The sequence below is a fragment of the Symphalangus syndactylus genome, chromosome 15, assembly GCF_028878055.3.
Source record: "Symphalangus syndactylus isolate Jambi chromosome 15, NHGRI_mSymSyn1-v2.1_pri, whole genome shotgun sequence".
NCBI lineage: Eukaryota > Metazoa > Chordata > Mammalia > Primates > Hylobatidae > Symphalangus > Symphalangus syndactylus.
Genome location: NC_072437.2, coordinates 97,925,722 through 97,943,328, shown reverse-complemented (window position 1 = coordinate 97,943,328; position 17,607 = coordinate 97,925,722). Strand labels below are relative to the sequence as shown.

Here is a 17,607-nt window from a genome sequence, read left to right as displayed (position 1 = left end):
ACAGCTTTTTATTCAGCCCCCCACTCTTAATCATGAGCAGACAGCCACAGATTGCCAATCATTTGAGGAAAGCATATACTCAGGGCTTTCCAAACAGCTTTTGATTTAGCCCCCCCACTCTTAATCATGAGCAGATGGCCTCGGATTGCCAATCATTTGAGGAAAGCCTTTAACATGGAAAACAAAGACAAAAGCAAATATAAGGAGAAAAAAACAAATAGCAGAAACAGACACGTTGGAAGAAAAAGAAAAATTCCCCAAAAAACTACCATTGACACTCTCAGAGAAAATACTGTATTAGCAACACAAGAAAAGGATGCTAAAGAAAAAGGAACATCCAGAGAAAAAGGGAAGGAGAAAAGGGAGGTGTAGAAACAGACAGACACACACACACACACACACACACACACACACACACACACACACGAAGAGGAAAGGAGGGAAAAAGAAGCGAGGAGGATGGAAGGGGAGAGCAAAGATGGGAGGAAGAATGGATGACCCTAAGGTCAATGCTGTATAGCAGAAGCTCAGAGCAAGCAGTCTAAGCACTGCAGATGTGAGTAGGAAATCAGAAAGCTCCAAGTGGGATGTCTCCCAAAAAGGATGAAACTGGTAAAATATCTGCTGTTTTATTTATTTTTATTATTATTATTTGAGATAGAGTTTCGCTCTTGTTGCCCAGGCTGGAATGCAATGGCACAATCTCAGCTCACTGCAACCTCTGCCTCCCAGGTTCAAGTGATTCTCCTGCCTCAGCCTCCCAAGTAGCTGGGATTATAGGCGCATGCCACCACATCCGGCTAATTTTTGTATTTTTAGTAGAGACTGGGTTTCATCATATTGGTCAGGCTGGTCTTGATCTCCTGACCTCAGGTGATCCGCCCACCTTGGCCTGTGCTCGGCCTGAAGCTAGAATTTCTGCAGCATAGTTCCTACGTAGTCTGGAAGCATCTACAAAAATGTCTGTCTCCAGGAACAATTACTAGTTTCTTAGTTTAAGGACAACTCCAAACTTATTTTAGACATTTGGATTTGAACAGGTCTTGACTTTGACTAGATTATAAGACTAATGTTCTTTAATATTTTAAGAACTTAGGTGAGTCAAGGTAAACTAATTTAACCAAGGCAGAAGGAGAGCTTGAGTTCAGGAGTTCTAGGCAAGCTTGGGCAACATAGCGAGCCTTGTCTCTATTTAAAAAAAAAAAAAAAATGTAGCTTCAGAGAACAACTTCCATGACCTTAAACTAAAACAAGACTTCACCTACCACCCCCCAAAAAAGGGATTTTTTTTCCCCATGAAACTTATTTTTTTCCACTAAAGAGCATGTAAGAATATTTGCTGTTACATATATACAGTACCTGTTAAGTCCTTTGCTAAATCAGGATGGTTCATGAGACAATGGCTAGCAAATTTCACACATTCCAGGCGGATTGGTACATGGATATCATTAAACCTGATAGGATATAAAAGCACAGAGTGATCTTTAAAATTAAGAGAAACAGACGTGTTAAATCTGTACCCAATTTATATTTATCTAATTAAAGAAAAAACAGTTTTTGAAGGAAAATGCAAAGTAGAACCAAACCATTTTACAAAGTTTCTGGTATACATGTATGTCTGAATGCTCTGGAAACTCTATATAAACTAGGGCAATCTCCTGTGAGAACTATGTGATTTTAAGGAACCTGAATAAACCATATACATTTGGCTCAAATATAAGAATGACAAAAAAAATTCCTATCAACATTATACTCTCAAATACATCTATTTATGCAAGTGTGCATATATAGTTCATAGAAACATCATAAATCCCAAACTATGTTTGAAAGAAAACTTTCCCTAAAGTATTCCCTTTTAAATATAGGGCATTCACTAATGTATGGCAGATCTCACACTAAACCCTATAGTATATTACATGACTCTAAAAGTGTACCCAAATTACTACTATCCAATTAATCATCACCATTATTACATTGCCACTAATGGCAAGGCCACTTTTTACATCTGTAAATATGTATGTATCCCTAAAAAGTTAAAATTCTTTGGTTGATATGTCACTTAAGCCTCAAATCTTTTGTTTTCCCTCCAACTCTTTTTTTCCTGTAATTTGCTAGAGCAACTGCTGTGTATGTGTATGGTTTTATTCCATATTTAGATTTTGCTAACTGTATCATTCTGATGTGAATTAACAGGCTCCTCTCTCTTCTAAATCCTGTAAACTGGTAGTTAGATCTAAAGACTTGATCATATTTGGGTCAATTTTTTTTTTGCCAGACTACCAAAATACCATAGATGGCACTGTCTTCTTCCGTCAGGAAGCACATGATGTTTAGCTGTCTCTCAACCACTGATGTTCAGTCTGTATACATTACTTTATCACAGAATGTAAAATAGTAATTAAAAAAATTAAGTATCAAGAACATTAAAGTGAAGCCAAGATTTTTCCATTCGATATTTCCATATGTCTTAATTCTATGAAATCAAAAGGCTCCCAAATCTTACATCATTCAACACCTAAGAAACTAAAGTTAGCATTATAAAGGAGGGGGAAAAAGTCTTCAAAACCAGCACCAAATTACTCATAAAAATTAGAAAAAAAAGCATATATGCTCTATGAAGTATACCTCCCCTCCCAAAAGTTATAAAATCTAGCCTCTGGTCCCATATAGCTTCCTGAGTGTTTTGAATTCAGGTACTCAATCCTATATACTTTACCATTTCTCAGGTAAACATGCACCTTACAACAATTAAAAATAAATATACTAAGATGTCTTTTAAAAGACTAACTCCTTAAAGTTGGTGTCATTTAATACTGTGTAAGTTTTATGTTATTAATATTAAAAGGAAAAATTACAACATAATAGAAAGGTGACATATACATTTACATTAGGATTTCTCCAGCTAAAAACCCATAAAATACATCCCGGCTAATCCAAGTCTTAATTTAAAGATATAATAAATATATATACAGTAAAAGTATTTTTGTTTTAAAATATTAAACTTTAAATTGAGTTGTATAATTTAAACTGACATTCTTCCCTACTGTCTAAAAACTTTCCACTGTATTTAAAAGAAAAAAGTTGGCTTAACTTGACTCACTGAATATAATTATTGAGCTAAATAAGAAACAAGAAATCAGACTGGAGATCTGAAGCTTAACAAACACTTATCACAACTTATATCCTCTTTTAACAAATCAGAAAAATGAGACCAAAATATTAAATTTACAGTAATCACTGACAGTTTTCATTAAAATGTAAAGAAAGTGGTCATATCATTGCAAATATTTCAACACAAAGAAAATAAAATCAGGGCCTTTAAATCTTCCTTTTTTTTTTTTTTGGAGACGGAATCTCGCTCTGTTGCCCAGGGTGGAATGCAGTGGCGCCATCTCAGCTCACTGCAAGCTCCGCCTCCCAGGTTCATGCCATCCTCCTGCCTCAGCCTCCCAAGTAGCTGGGACTACAGGTGCCTGCCACCACGCCCGGCTAATTTTTTGTATTTTTAGTAGAGACTGGGTTTCACCGTGTTAGCCAGGATGGTCTCAATCTCCTGACCTCGTGATCCACCCGCCTCAGCCTCCCAAAGTGCTAGCATTATAGGCATGAGCCACCGCGCCCAGCCAGATCTTACTTGTTTGTTTATGACTTAACTGCATTATTTGTTATGAGAATAATTTGAGGGGAAAATTTCTCTTTTTTTCTGAGTCAAAGCAGGTTTCAGCCAAGGCACTTGTCGGGCTTTTAATATTTCAAGGTCAGGGATGAATACCTCTCACAGAAAAGTGACATACACAAACACACTCAAAATTTTGCAACCATTTCAGGGATGTTGTGCATCATTCAAACCATACAAGGAATCCAGGCCATCATTTCCTTTAACTGAGAAATATAAAAAGGAAGTTAGGAAGAGAAATATAAATAGTCATTTCTTTATTCACTCTGTGAATACTCTTATCCTGTCAATATCTCCAAACAACCTAATTAATTGTAATTAATTTGTAGAGAGGCTATATTTCCCAAAGAGGTATTTTCAGTTGGAATTAATCACTGCCTTAAAGTAATAATATTAACTTCATGGTCATAAAACCATAAGAGATAGCTTTAAAATGTATTATCTTTTAAAAATTACTGAGGATAAAGACTAAGAAGAGTAAATATAAATATAGCCAGTCATTAACAACTTTCAAAACTTTCAACATAAAAAATCCTTCATTTTTATGATTCCAGAGAACACAGTTCAAATGTGGATAATGTTTCTTAAAAAAAACGGTCAGTAGAATCATGTATTACTTTTAAATGGGAAACCAAAAGCATATACCTGCCCAAGTAGCACTGCCAAAGTGGCTTGTTTTGAGAAGCCAATTCTGAATCCTTTGCCCCAAACATTTTTGCCAGTAGTTTAACAACTTGTAGGCGCTCCTCATTATCATTGCTCTAAAATAAAACACAATCACAGCTTTAAAACCATGCAGTAGATATTCAGAATAAGGCTGCCCATTCTTTGCCATGATTTCCCTGATGCTCCTATTCCACAGAAAATCTTTCACGACCTCTAAATGAAAAATTACATAAAAATGCTCACTATACTTGTCACAAAATTAAATGTCATCATAAATGCTCTAATCATGTCAAATTCCATTAAAGAAGTACCTTTCATGAAAATACATCTTTAAAGTTTGTTCCAATGTTAGAGGCCCCTCCTACAATTAAAGTTTATTTCTATTCAGAGTCAAAATAAAAAATGAACTCTTATAAAACCTACCCAGGACCCCTGAAAAACTATGTGTGGTTTTTCAGAACAGACACTGACAGAGGCCAGGCCTACAGAAAACAGAAAACTCTGTGTGAATATACTTTTTAGCTCTATTAGTATGTGCTACAGTCTCCCAGTAAGACACTTCATCTACATAGACCAGATTTCTAAAAGGAGCTCAACAGTAAAAAGAGGCCTTAAACCTGTGAAAACTCAAATTTGTTTTATATATTATATTGGGGGCACCCTAGGGATGTGAACTCAATTTTACTATTGATTTTGGCACTGCCAACAAATGACTCAATGGATAAGTGAATGAGCCAGTCACAATACTAGACTTGAACATAACGTGTGAGAATCAGGTATATCAAAAGGCACTGATATTCAAGGTGCTATGGAAATGTCACTACACAAATTGTTTTTAAATTTTAAACCAGTGCCACAACCTGCCATGCCAAGAGCCCCGACAACATGACCTAACTCATCTCTATTCTTTCTTTATTCATCTAAGTAATTATATCTCAAGCCTGGCTGTACATTAGAATCATCTCAAAACTTAAAAAAAAAAAAAAAAATTAAAACAAGAAGAACAAAAAAAAAACCTGTATTCCCCAAAACTCGGAATCAGCTAGTCTGGTTTAGTGCCTGGACAGCTATTTCTTTAAGGCTTAACAAGCAAAGATTCTAATATGCAGCCAGGAGTGATTTAAACTTACTTTATGCTATCTTCCAATTATAATTCTTTGTGTTCCACAAATTCACCCGGAACCTTCCTACCTCTATATGCTTCTGCATGCTGTTTCCTTTGCTTCAATTGTACGCTGTTTGTATCTCTTATGACACTTATAATATCTGGCCTCATATTAGATCTGGATTTTTTTCCTCTTCCTCTCATACTAGATGTTAAGTTTGCTGAAAGCAGGGATGATAATTTCCTTATTTTTATATTTCTCATAGTGTGTGGGAACATGCATAGCATTTACTCAATATTTTTACTTGAGAAAATCATATAAACCAACAAATAATTAGAGGTGTGGCTACCTGCTGCCTCACCAAATCACTAACCACATTAAAAGGGGGACAGGAAGGCCAGTTAATTGAATGGCTCATTTCAGAAATATACCAAAAACTACTCCAGAATATAAGAAGAATACTTATTTACTGGCTACTTCGGGTGTTCATATTACCAATGTGGACTGTTTTGTTTTTGAAAGAAAATCCAAATTTTTAGACACAGACATAATTTAAGAACTTTTCTGGGTCCACAAAGATTAATAATTATAACCAGCTTTACTTAATCTTATTGTAATGATTTGAAAAAGAAAACAGTATTCTCCAATTCTGCTCAATTTTACAGCATAATTTAATGTCAAAGCAGTTAGGAACATGCTACCAAAAAATTTCACTGGGTCGGAGGTAGTGGTTTATGCCTGTAATGCCAACACTTTGGGAGGCCGAGGCAGATGGATTACTTGAGGTCAGGAGTTTGAGACCAGCCTGGCCAACATGGTGAAATCCTGCCTCTACCAAAAAATACAAAAATTAGCAGGGGTGGTGGCACACGCCTGTAGTCCCAGCTACTTGGGAGGCTGAGGTGGAAGAATTGCTTGATCCCGAGAGGCACAGGTTGCAGTGAGCCAAGATCACACCACTGCACTCCAGCCTGGGCAACAAAACAAAAAAAAATCCTGTCTCAAAAAAATAAAAAATTCACAGAACTATATAAAAAGCAAACAAACTTTCAACATAGGCAATATGAGATAATATGCATAAAGGGAAAGCATTTCACACTATGTGGATAACAAACTCTAAACTATTTTTATGGCCTCAGTGGTCAAAGGAACTACTATAAACTGTGCCTTGAAAACATAAGCTTGATGTATAGCTAAGACTTCAAAAGTTAGTCAAATCCTAGAATTTATCTGGAAAATGTCTGGAGGAAAATACCATCTTGCTAATCATTTATTAAACAGTTACTATCTGTTAGGCACCTGCCAGGCACTAAAGATTCACAGACAGACACGGCACAAATACGTGAAGAAATAATAGTAATACTTCCCCCTCGTCTCTTACATTCAGTTAAAACTACTGTAAAAATTAAAAAGCTATAAACAATGCTCTTTGCTAATAACTCGGTTGGTAGAATCGTATTATTTTTACAAGTTACCTTTAATTTAAATTCAAGCTGGGGTAAAACAGAGAGCAGCAAATGACTATCAATATTGTAGAGCTCCAAAATTAAGTCAAAGACATGCTCTGACAAATCGCTGATAGATGTTTTCCCAAGCATCAGAACCTGATTAAAAAACTTTTGAGGAGAAAGAAAGCCTATCATTAGTAGAAAAACCAGAGACAAGATGAATGTTTTAAAATATTATTTGACCAAATTCATCATTATTTTATACAAAGTCAAACTAGGCATATCAAAATATTTTCTAACATTATATGGGAAACCAATATAGGCTATATGAAAAGATAAAACATGGAATCCATCTTGTATACAATAAAACAGACCGAAACATTTCAATAAACATTCTACTTTTCAAATATACTCTGCTCCCCATTATAATACTGACTATATTCTATCCTCTATTATTTGTGTATATTTCTGGATGGTTAATTTTATGTGTCAACTTGACTGCATTAAGGGATACCTAGATAGTTGGTAAAGCATTGTGTCTTGGGTGTGTCTGCAATGATGTCTGCAGAGGAGATTGGCTTGTAGACTGAGTGGGAAAGATCTGCCCTCAGTATGGGAAGGCATCATCCAAACAGGCTGGAAGGCCAAATAGAACAAAAAGGCAAAGGAAAGTGAATTCACTCTCCTCTGGATTGGAACATTCATCCCCTATCCTTGGACAGCAGAACTCCAGGTTTTCCTGCCTTTGGACTCCAGAAATTGCACCAGCAGCCCAGTCCCCTGCTAGGTTCTCAAGCCTTGCCTTCTGCCTCTAAGAGTAACACCATTGGCTTCCCTGGTTCTCCAGCTTGCAGACAGCCTAATCTCGGACTTCTCAGACTCTGTAATCTCATAAGTCAATTCCCCTAATAAATTCCCTCTCATACATATACATGTGTCTCTGTGTCTGTGTGTATACACACACATATATGTGTATGTGTGTCTGTATATACATACACTCACTCACTATTGGCTGTTTCTCTAGAAAACCCTAATACAATGTCTTAATCTCCCTAAGGGTGAGGGATAATAGCTTGTTCACCTTAGTACATATGGAAGAAAACATCATCCCATAGACACAGCCTTCTTACATTTTCATAGAAGGCAATTCTATGTTTGAAATTTGCAAATTTTTATTTTTGATAAAAAACTACCTCTTCCTAATCCTCTGTCTTCTTTTACATTCTGATGTGTACATATCTACACGGTTTACAACACTAATTAAAATCCAATTAAAAGCACACACAAACACAAGGAAAATCCAAATTTAAACAATTTTTCCCTACCATATGGCTAGCTCTAACTAGTTTCCACACTCAGATCATTTATCAGATTACTACTGAAGTTGGCAAAGATGCATGGCATAACTGTCAAGTTCCTATTTAAAATCTCCCAAAAACATAAAAAATTAACCAAAAGCATACCCTGCCATGTATCCTCAATGGTTTCCTGAGTCTCAGCGGAGAAGGAGTCAAGGATTCTTTATACCATACAAGCTGCCCTAATCTCTTCTGTGACAGTTAACACACAACTGGCTTATTTAGGCTTTAGCTTTCTATACTGAAAGTACAGAGTGGAGGATTTCATATTTCTATGTCTTTTCTGCTTACTTTTACTTCTTGGGTTGTTTTTATGTGACTTTTTTAGGTCTATGAATCAGACCAGACTACCTAGCCATGAAGAAAGAAGAACAAATTCTATTTTGCTATTCTTTCTTTATTTGTTTTAAAAAGAACTTGTTTGTCCTTCCTATTTATCAATTTTATGGGAAGAGAATTTCATGACATCAAAGGTTAATTTCTTGTTCAGGCTGAAAATAAAGTGGCTTTTTTGCTTCCATTCACAAACTTCCTCCTGCTTAAAAAACAGTAAAACAAGTACTATTTATTTAATAAATAGTATTTTCCTTAATAAAGAACAATAATTATTCCCAGTCTCACCACCAAAGTGGTCAAACCATCATCATCTTCTAACAGTCTAGGAAAAACTTATTTGAAAAATTAAGGAAAAAAAACATTCCCTGGTTTAATTTCTCACAAATTCCATAAAAAAAAAAAAAACGTGTTGAACACTTTTATAATCGCCAAAAAGGCAATGACCAAGTTGGTCTTCTCCAATGTGTAAAAGCCTACCTAGCACAGTGCCTGGCACAGAGGAGGCATAGAATATATGTTTGGTAAACGAATAAAAAATATGCAAAAGACAGTATGATACAAATATGGGTAAAACAATCCAAGCCCTTCCTAAGAGCTGAAAATTTAGTGGCGGTAGATTTAGATTTGATTAAAATATTTCCTTCCAAAAATTCTTTCATTTACAAATGGGTAGCTAATTACATACTACAAATTAATTTTTTTGTACAGCAAATGCCTCCTAATGAAAGATGTCACCAGTCAGTAATAAATTCTACCTTAAATTTACATGGCTAATTTTAATTACAAAGTGCTTTCACATTAAATAACACATTCTCCACCACCACCCAAGCATTACAGGTGCAAAAACAGAGGCTCAGTGGAATTCAGCAATTTAACCAAATTTTACCTATTCCAACAAGGATTGGATGTGCTTTTTTCAGTCCAACAAAATAATTTTTTGCCATATCCTAAAATCTGTGACAAAAAAAGAACTAGTGAAAAATAACATCATTAAGAAGTGATGTGTGTAGGAAATTTTTAGAATTATCATCATGTACTTTTTGTTCTTGATACTCCATTTTACCTTTTAAACAAAAATATATGTACTGTTTAGCTTCCTGGATTGTTGTGTTACAACAAATTCTATTTAAAAAAAATAACCTAGGCTGGGCATGGTGGCTCACGCCTATAATCTTAGGCGGATTGCTTGAGCTCAGCAATTCAAGAACAGCCTGGGCAACATGGTGAAACCCTGTCTCTACAAAAAATTTTTTAAAAAAGGAAAAATTCACCAGACATGGTGTTTCATTCCTGTAGTGCCAGCTACTCAGGGGGCTGAAGTGGGAGGATCACTTGAGCCTCAGAGGCAGAGGTTGTAGTGTAACAAGATCACACCACTGAACTCCAGCCTGGGTGACAGAGCAAGACTGTGTCTCAAACAACAACAACAAAAAATTTTAATAAATAAATAACCTATACCTCCACAGTGATTTCTTAAGTCTTGATATGTAAGAAATACTATCAATAAAAAAAAAGAATGTGTCTGTATGTGTGAATGAAAAAGAAAAACAGAAAAGAGAGAGAAGTAGGGTTATTATCTCAGTATCTTATTCCTATTTTTACTTGCTAATTCTCAACTAGGAGGATGAATAAATAATAGCTGTTTTAACTGTAAGTCCAAAAGGGCTAAGAATGATTTCTAACACTGAACTAATTTTACCCTACTACAAGACAATTAAGTCCACTAGAAAGTGATTTTACATGTAATTATAAAGTTTTGAAATGGAAACATAAGTAGACATAAAGGAACTAAAGGGAAGGAAAAAGCAATTCTTATTTCCTAGCTAACCTTCAAATAAGGCAAGGAACAAGAAAACAGGGAGAAATAAGAAAATAGTGGACAACGTACTGGGAGAAAGTATATAATTCAATGTGTACTCAGAACACTCTGGCCCCTGCTCCCCAGCTTTTAATAGACATAATATGAAAGTTTGGGGAGTTCAATGGGGAAGGATTCTATTTCTGCAAGCAAGAAAAACAGGAAATTAACACAAGGTATAAGTGATAAAGAAATGTTTTTACCTTGATGTATTCTGGGATTGTTAAAAATATTTCCTCAGCCTTTTTTTATTTAACTTCCATTATAAACATTTTCAAAAATACAAAATTTGAGAGAACAGTATAACGAACCTAATCACCGAACAAGTATCATCATTTATTGTAGGTTTTTTCCTTTAATTACCCCAATCAAATATTGATTTTTCCCAATAATAGTAGAGATATCAATACGGTATAGTGTTCTTTTCTTATTTTTATGCCAGGAAAAGACATCAAAATAAGATGGGTCCCCCACCCCCCAAAAAAAAAAGAAAAAAAAAAACTGGCTTGGCAATATGAGTTTAAATAAATGGCCACCAGGAGGAGCTCACCTAGTGTGCTCTAATGGCCCATGGAAATAGTCATTTAGAAGTACTTGAAGCAAGGGAAAAGGATAATTACAGAATGTTTTAAGTCTAGGTCTACACACTTCAAGTGCCACTAAGCCAATGATGAAAAAACTCAATCCAACCAATTTATCTCAGCCAGTACCCGTAACTTACAAAACTGCAGAAACCAGTATTTGAAGTTCCCTGAAAATCTTGGAGCAATTAAGATAGATTACAGATTTGATTCCACAGCTTCTGAAAGTTTACCCTTCAAAACAATTTCCTTACAAATTAAATTAATTTTTCCAAATCATCGTATCTTTAGGATTCTCTAAGGCTATAAGCCAGAAACAAAAGCTGGAATTTATTAAGTTACTGTTTTATGAAGTAGTTAGTTTTCAAAGTACATCTTTTCATGATATATTTCATACACTGACTTTAAATTTGTGTATACTACAAGAAAAACTCTCCCTCAATAAATTTTAGGAGAATGCATAAGTAATTATTAAAGGCTTTCTTTCTTACTTTACTCAGGAATGCAAATTTATATCCTTTACTTGTCTGGAGGTGAGTGAAACTGAAAAGCAGGTGGAAGGACTGAACTGTTACACAATTCCAAGGGCCACCATTAACACTGTACTCTACATTTGTATTCCAGGAGGCACCATTCACACAGAATATAATATGAATACTGCCACCTAAATCTGTACAACTCAAAAGAACTGTGGAGAGAAAATAAAACTTACCATAAACTTCTGTCAGTGAACCTAGCAGCTAAAAAATATTTCTTTCTATAAATAAATACAAGATAGTCAATCATAAGTAAGTAGATTTGGGGTGATACTGAAAGGGCTCATTTTATTACAATTGTTCCTTTTTTTCAGAAAAGATAGATTTATATGGAATCTACCCCAGGAATAGCAATAGATAAGCAACTTTTACTAAATCACTACTGCCATTCATACTTGCCTTCAATTTCTAGGTCTTAATATAAGTTCATATCTTCTTCTTGTACAAATCAATTTAAGCTCCAAAAACCTGTAAGCAACGTCTCTGAATAATGAAAAGTTCCATATGTTTTATCTAATTACATTTAACTCTATTTCTATCAGTAGAAACAAACAGAATATCTTGCTAACCAAAATAAAACTGTTTAAGTTCTCAGGCAATTTGAAAAGAAGATAAAGAACAAATAGGATGAGAGCAAGCCTTCCAAAAAATATTAAGCAAGAATAATTTTAAGAAGGAGAAAGAAAATATATTACTTAAGGGTTAAAACAACACATATTTGTTGTTTTTAAAACTATATACTATCTGACGAAATTTTGCATCTATCAAGTCTTTAAATTTTCGGTTTAATCCTTCTGACAACCAATTACAAGTAAGACTTACATTGGTAATATATGGCTCAATAGCTTGAGCTGTCCTCTTCAGTAAAGCCTTTGCCAAATCATATGCTTGCTTGTTTAAATTCTGAAAAACATAAACAATATCTATATTATATATCTCTAACTATGAAAAGCAAAATATTACCTGTATTCAAAATGCTACCCGAGTAAATGAATGAAAAAACTAAGACTCAATTGGAATAAAAGAGAGAAGGCAAAACCACTTTTCTTTTTTTAGGACTAACTGGCCTACTGGATCTAAGATTCTATCCACGTAAGGATAATTATATTCTCTTCCTATTTTGTTCATAACATAATGTAAACCACACAGAAATGGTCAATAAATGCTTATTAGATACAGTCATTCTAGATCTAGTCCCAAAATCAAATCAGTTAAGTACAAATACAGGCTGTTCCACTTCAGGTCCAAAAAACACAAAATACCCTAAGAGAATGAACTATGTTCTAATGTGGGCAGCGATGGGGATCCCATAGGCGGGGAAGGACAAAGGAGTTTTGGGCAGCTGTAAAAAAGCAGATTACTCAAACACATTTCAGAGCACAGGTAAGTTGAAGGATACAACAGGAAATACAACAAATAGTAAAGTACGGAGGGGGAAGATAACAAGAAAAAACATCATAAGAAGCTATGTTTCTAAGAGACTTTGATAATGATACAAGGAAGTAAAGATAAAAAAAGGAGTCAGTACCCCAGTTTAAACATATTCCAGAGAACAGGAACACTGTATATATCCTTAAACTCACACTCTTTACTCAGCATATTTTTAGATTTACCTGCCTTAATGCTTGTATTTTATTTTTTATATTTTTAAAGATCTTAATTGGCTTTATTTTTTTTTTTTATTTTTTTATTATTATACTTAAGGTTTTAGGGTACATGTGCACAATGTGCAGGTTTGTTACATATGTATCAATGTGCCATGTTGTTTTGCTGCACCCATTAACTCGTCATTTAGCATTAGGTATATCTCCTAATGCTGTCCCTCCCCCCTCCCCCCACCCCACAACAGTCCCCGGAGTGTGATGTTCCCCTTCCTGTGTCCATGAGTTCTCATTGTTCAGTTCCCACCTATGAGTGAGAACATGCGGTGTTTGGTTTTTTGTCCTTGTGATAGTTTACTAAGAATGATGGTTTCCAGCTTCATCCATGTCCCTACAAAGGACATGAACTCATCATTTTTTATGGCTGCATAGTATTCCATGGTGTATATGTGCCACATTTTCTTAATCCAGTCTATCGTTGTTGGACATTCGGGTTGGTTCCAACTCTTTGCTATTGTGAATAGTGCCGCAATAAACATATGTGTGCATGTGTCTTTATAGCAGCATGATTTATAGTCCTTTGGGTATATACCCAGTAATGGGATGGCTGGGTCAAATGGTATTTCTAGTTCTAGATCCCTGACAAATCGCCACACTGACTTCCACAATGGTTGAACTAGTTTACAGTCCCACCAACAGTGTAAAAGTGTTCCTATTTCTCCACATCCTCTCCAGCACCCGTTGTTTCCTGACTTTTTAATGATGGCCATTCTAACTGGTGTGAGATGGTATCTCATTGTTGTTTTGATTTGCATTTCTCTGATGGCCAGTGATGATGAGCATTTTTTCATATGTTTTTTGGCTGCATAAATGTCTTCTTTTGAGAAGTGTCTGTTCATGTCCTTCGCCCACTTTTTCATGGGGTTGTTTTTTTCTTGTAAATTTGTTTGAGTTCATTGTAGATTCTGGATATTAGCGCTGTGTCAGATGAGTAGGTTGCAAAAATTTTCTCCCATTCTGTAGGTTGTCTGTTCACTCTGATGGTAGTTTCTTTTGCTGTGCAGAAGCTCTTTAGTTTAATTAGATCCCATTTGTCAATTTTGGCTTTTGTTGCCATTGCTTTTGGTGCTTTAGACATGAAGTCCTTGCCCACACCTATGTCCTGAATGGTATTGCCTAGGTTTTCTTGTAGGATTTTAATGGTTTTAGGTCTAAAATTGTATTTTATTATTTCATTCATACTAACTGCTATTTAGATATACTAGATTCTTTACTGATTCTCCTATTCATTGACATTAAATTATATGTCTTGTACAAGTCTCCTTGTGTAAATGAGAAGTAATTTTCTGTAAATTCTATCTTTGCCATTTTTCAATTAGGCTGTTTAGTCTTGCTCTTATTTATTTTTAGATTTTCTCCATAGATTCTACGGACTAAACTTTCATCAATTATACATGTTTCTCGACTTATGATGAAGTTACATCTCAATAAACCCATAGTAAGTCAAAATGCATTTAATACCCCCAATAAACCCATTATAAAATAAGTCAAACCATTAAGTCAGGAACTGTCTGTACATGCATAACACACCTTAGTCTATATTTGTCTTTTCACAATATTTATGGTGTCAAAGTATGGAGACGCTTTTTCATTTTTTTTATTGATATGTAACAACTGTGCTTATTCTGGGGGTACATGTGCTATTTTGATACATGTATACACTCAATAATAATCGAATCAAGGTACCTGACATATCCATCACCTCGAATATTTATGTTTTCTTTGTCCTGGGAACATTACAAATCTTCTCTTTTAGCTATTTTGAAATATAAATTGTTGTTAACTATAATTTCCCTACTGTAGTATCAAATACTAGAAAGAGGACGACGGGCACTGTGGCTCCTACTTGTAATCCCAGCACTTTGGGAGGCAGAAGCAGGTGGATCACCTGAGGCCAGGAGTGCGAGACCACGCCTGGTCAACATGGCGAAACCCAGTCTCCAGTAAAAATAAAATTAGCTGGGCGTGGTGGCGGATGCCTATACTCCCAGCTACTTGGGAGGCTGAGGCAGAAGAATTGCTTGAACCTGGGAGGCAGACGTTGCAGTGAGCTGAGATCACGCCACTGCACTCCAGCCTGGGCGACAGAGCGAGACTCCATCTCAAAAAACAAACAAACAAATACTAGAAAGAACTATGCCTCCTATCTAACGTGTATTTTTGTACTCCTTAACTTTGCTTCATTCCTCCCCTCCCCAGTTCCTTTCCCAGCCTCTGATAACCACCATTCCATTCTCTACTTCCATGAGACCTTCCTTTAGCCCCCGCAAGTGAAAACATATTTGTTTTCCTGTTCTCATTTTATATCACTTTACAAAATAACCTCCAGTTCCATCCATGTTGCCGCAAATGACAGAATTTCATTTTTTTGTGGCTGGAATAATATTCCATTGTATACATACACCACATTTTCTTTATACACTCATCCATTGATAGACACAGTTCAATTCCATATATTGGTTACCACAAATAGCTTTTATTTTTAATGTAATCCAACTTATCAGTCTGTTCTCATACAGCTTTGCTCTCTGTATCTTTCTTAAGAAATTCATTCCTATCTTGAGGTTGTAAAGATGTTTCTTTTTTTTGAGTCAGAGTCTTGCTCTGTCACCCAGGCTGGAGTGCAGTGGCACAATCTCGACTCACTGCAAGCTCTGCCTCCCGGGTTCACACCATTCTCCTGCCTCAGCCTCCTAAATAGCTGGGACTACAGGCGCCCGCCACCACGCCCGGCTAATTTTTTGTATTTTTAGCAGAGACAGGGTTTCACTGTGTTACCCAGGATGGTCTCGATCTCCTGACCTTGTGATCCACCCGCCTCGGCCTCCCAAAGTGCTGGCATTACAGGCGTGAGCCAGCGCGCCCAGCCCCCAAAGACGTTTATTTTCAAACAAAAGTTTAAAAATTTACTTTTCACATTTAGACCTTTATTCCACCTGTAATTTATTCTCACGTATGGTCTGAGATAAGTATCTAATTTTTATTATTTTCCATATAAGTGCTAAACTGTCCTAAAACCATTCACTAATTTCTTATTCCCCCCTTTGATAACTTGTAATACCCACTCTCTCTCAGCTTCTACGTAAGGATGCTTTCATTCAGAAATTCTTCATTATCTCCATATGTCCCTTTGTCTATCACTGACTGATTATAGCCAAAGGGACACATGAAAATAATGTCAAGATTAGGTCCCTGTTTTCTTATTCTTCTTCAAAACTGTTTGGCTATTATTGGTCATTTGCTCTTTCACGTCAGTTTTGGATTCATCTTGTCAAATTACACACAAGTACATATGCTATCGCTTTCTTTTTTTTTTTCTTTTTCCTTTTTGAGACAGTCTCACTTGGTCGCCCAGGCTGGAGTGCAGTGGTGTGATCACGGCTCACTGCAGCCTTGACCTCCCTGCAAGCGATCCTCCCACCTCAGCCTCCCAAGTAGCTGGGACTACAGACATGAGTCACTTGCCCAGCTAATTTTTGTAGAGACAGGGTTTTGCCACGTTGTTCAGGCTGGTCTCAAACTCCTGAGCTCATGATTCCCCCGCCTCGGCTTCCCACAGTGCTGGGATGAGAGACAGCCACTGAGCCTGGCCTCGGTTTCTATTTTTGATTGAATTATTGATCAGTATGCAGAAGATTGACATCATTATGATACTGAGTCTCCCCTTCCATGAACAGTAAATCTCTCAACATATGTAAGTCTTCTATTACGCTTTTCAGTCAATTATAACAATTTTCAATATAAAGGTGATACACATTACGGTTAAATTTCTAAGTACCTTACATCTTTGTTAAAGCTACAAATGAAAAATTTTTGAAATTATGCTAGCAGGTTTTTGTATCTTCTTATGTCTCACAACCTTCTAGAATGTTCTAATATTTTCTATAAATTTGTCTGTACACCATTTTGTGTTTTCTGCACAATCCCATTTCGGTTCAGTTTCTTCTAATCCTCTTATATTGTATTTGCCTTGTTTTATTCCACTAATAACAACACACCTACTATAATGAGGATTAAAAACAGCATGCTTAAGATATGGAACCAATCTAACTGTCCACTGACTGATGAGTGGATAAAGAAAATGTGGTATATATACACCATGGAATACTACTCAGCGATAAAAAGAATGAAATAATGTCTTTTGCAGCAACTTGGATTCTAAGTGAAGTAACTCTGGAATGAGAAACCAAATACTGTATGTTCTCACTTATAAGTGGGAACTAAGCTATAGGTACACAAAGGCACACAGAGTGATATAATGGACTACAGGGAATCAGAAGGCAGAGAGGGGACAAGAGACAAAAAACACATTGTGTACACACTGGGTACAATGTACACTTCTCAGGTGACAGGGGCACTAAAAGCTCAGACTTCACCACTA

The 17,607-nt window shown here is 35.9% G+C and overlaps 1 protein-coding gene across 14 annotated transcripts in view; it reads right to left on the bottom strand.

Moving 5' to 3' along the window:
* PDS5B (PDS5 cohesin associated factor B) overlaps window positions 1-17,607 on the bottom strand; it is a 189,614-nt gene that overhangs the window by 92,766 nt on the left and 79,241 nt on the right. For 13 of the 14 annotated variants that reach the window (XM_055244893.2, XM_055244895.2, XM_055244899.2 and 10 more), the window contains 4 exons: window positions 12,388-12,468; window positions 6,924-7,064; window positions 4,322-4,437; window positions 1,360-1,454 (listed from right to left, as the gene is read on the bottom strand). In XM_055244893.2, the coding sequence (XP_055100868.1) occupies window positions 1,360-1,454; window positions 4,322-4,437; window positions 6,924-7,064; window positions 12,388-12,468 (433 nt within the window). Of the gene's footprint in view, window positions 1-1,359; window positions 1,455-4,321; window positions 4,438-6,923; window positions 7,065-11,741; window positions 12,128-12,387; window positions 12,469-17,607 lie in introns of those variants that run through there. The other variant, XM_063619285.1, reaches the window with a different exon arrangement.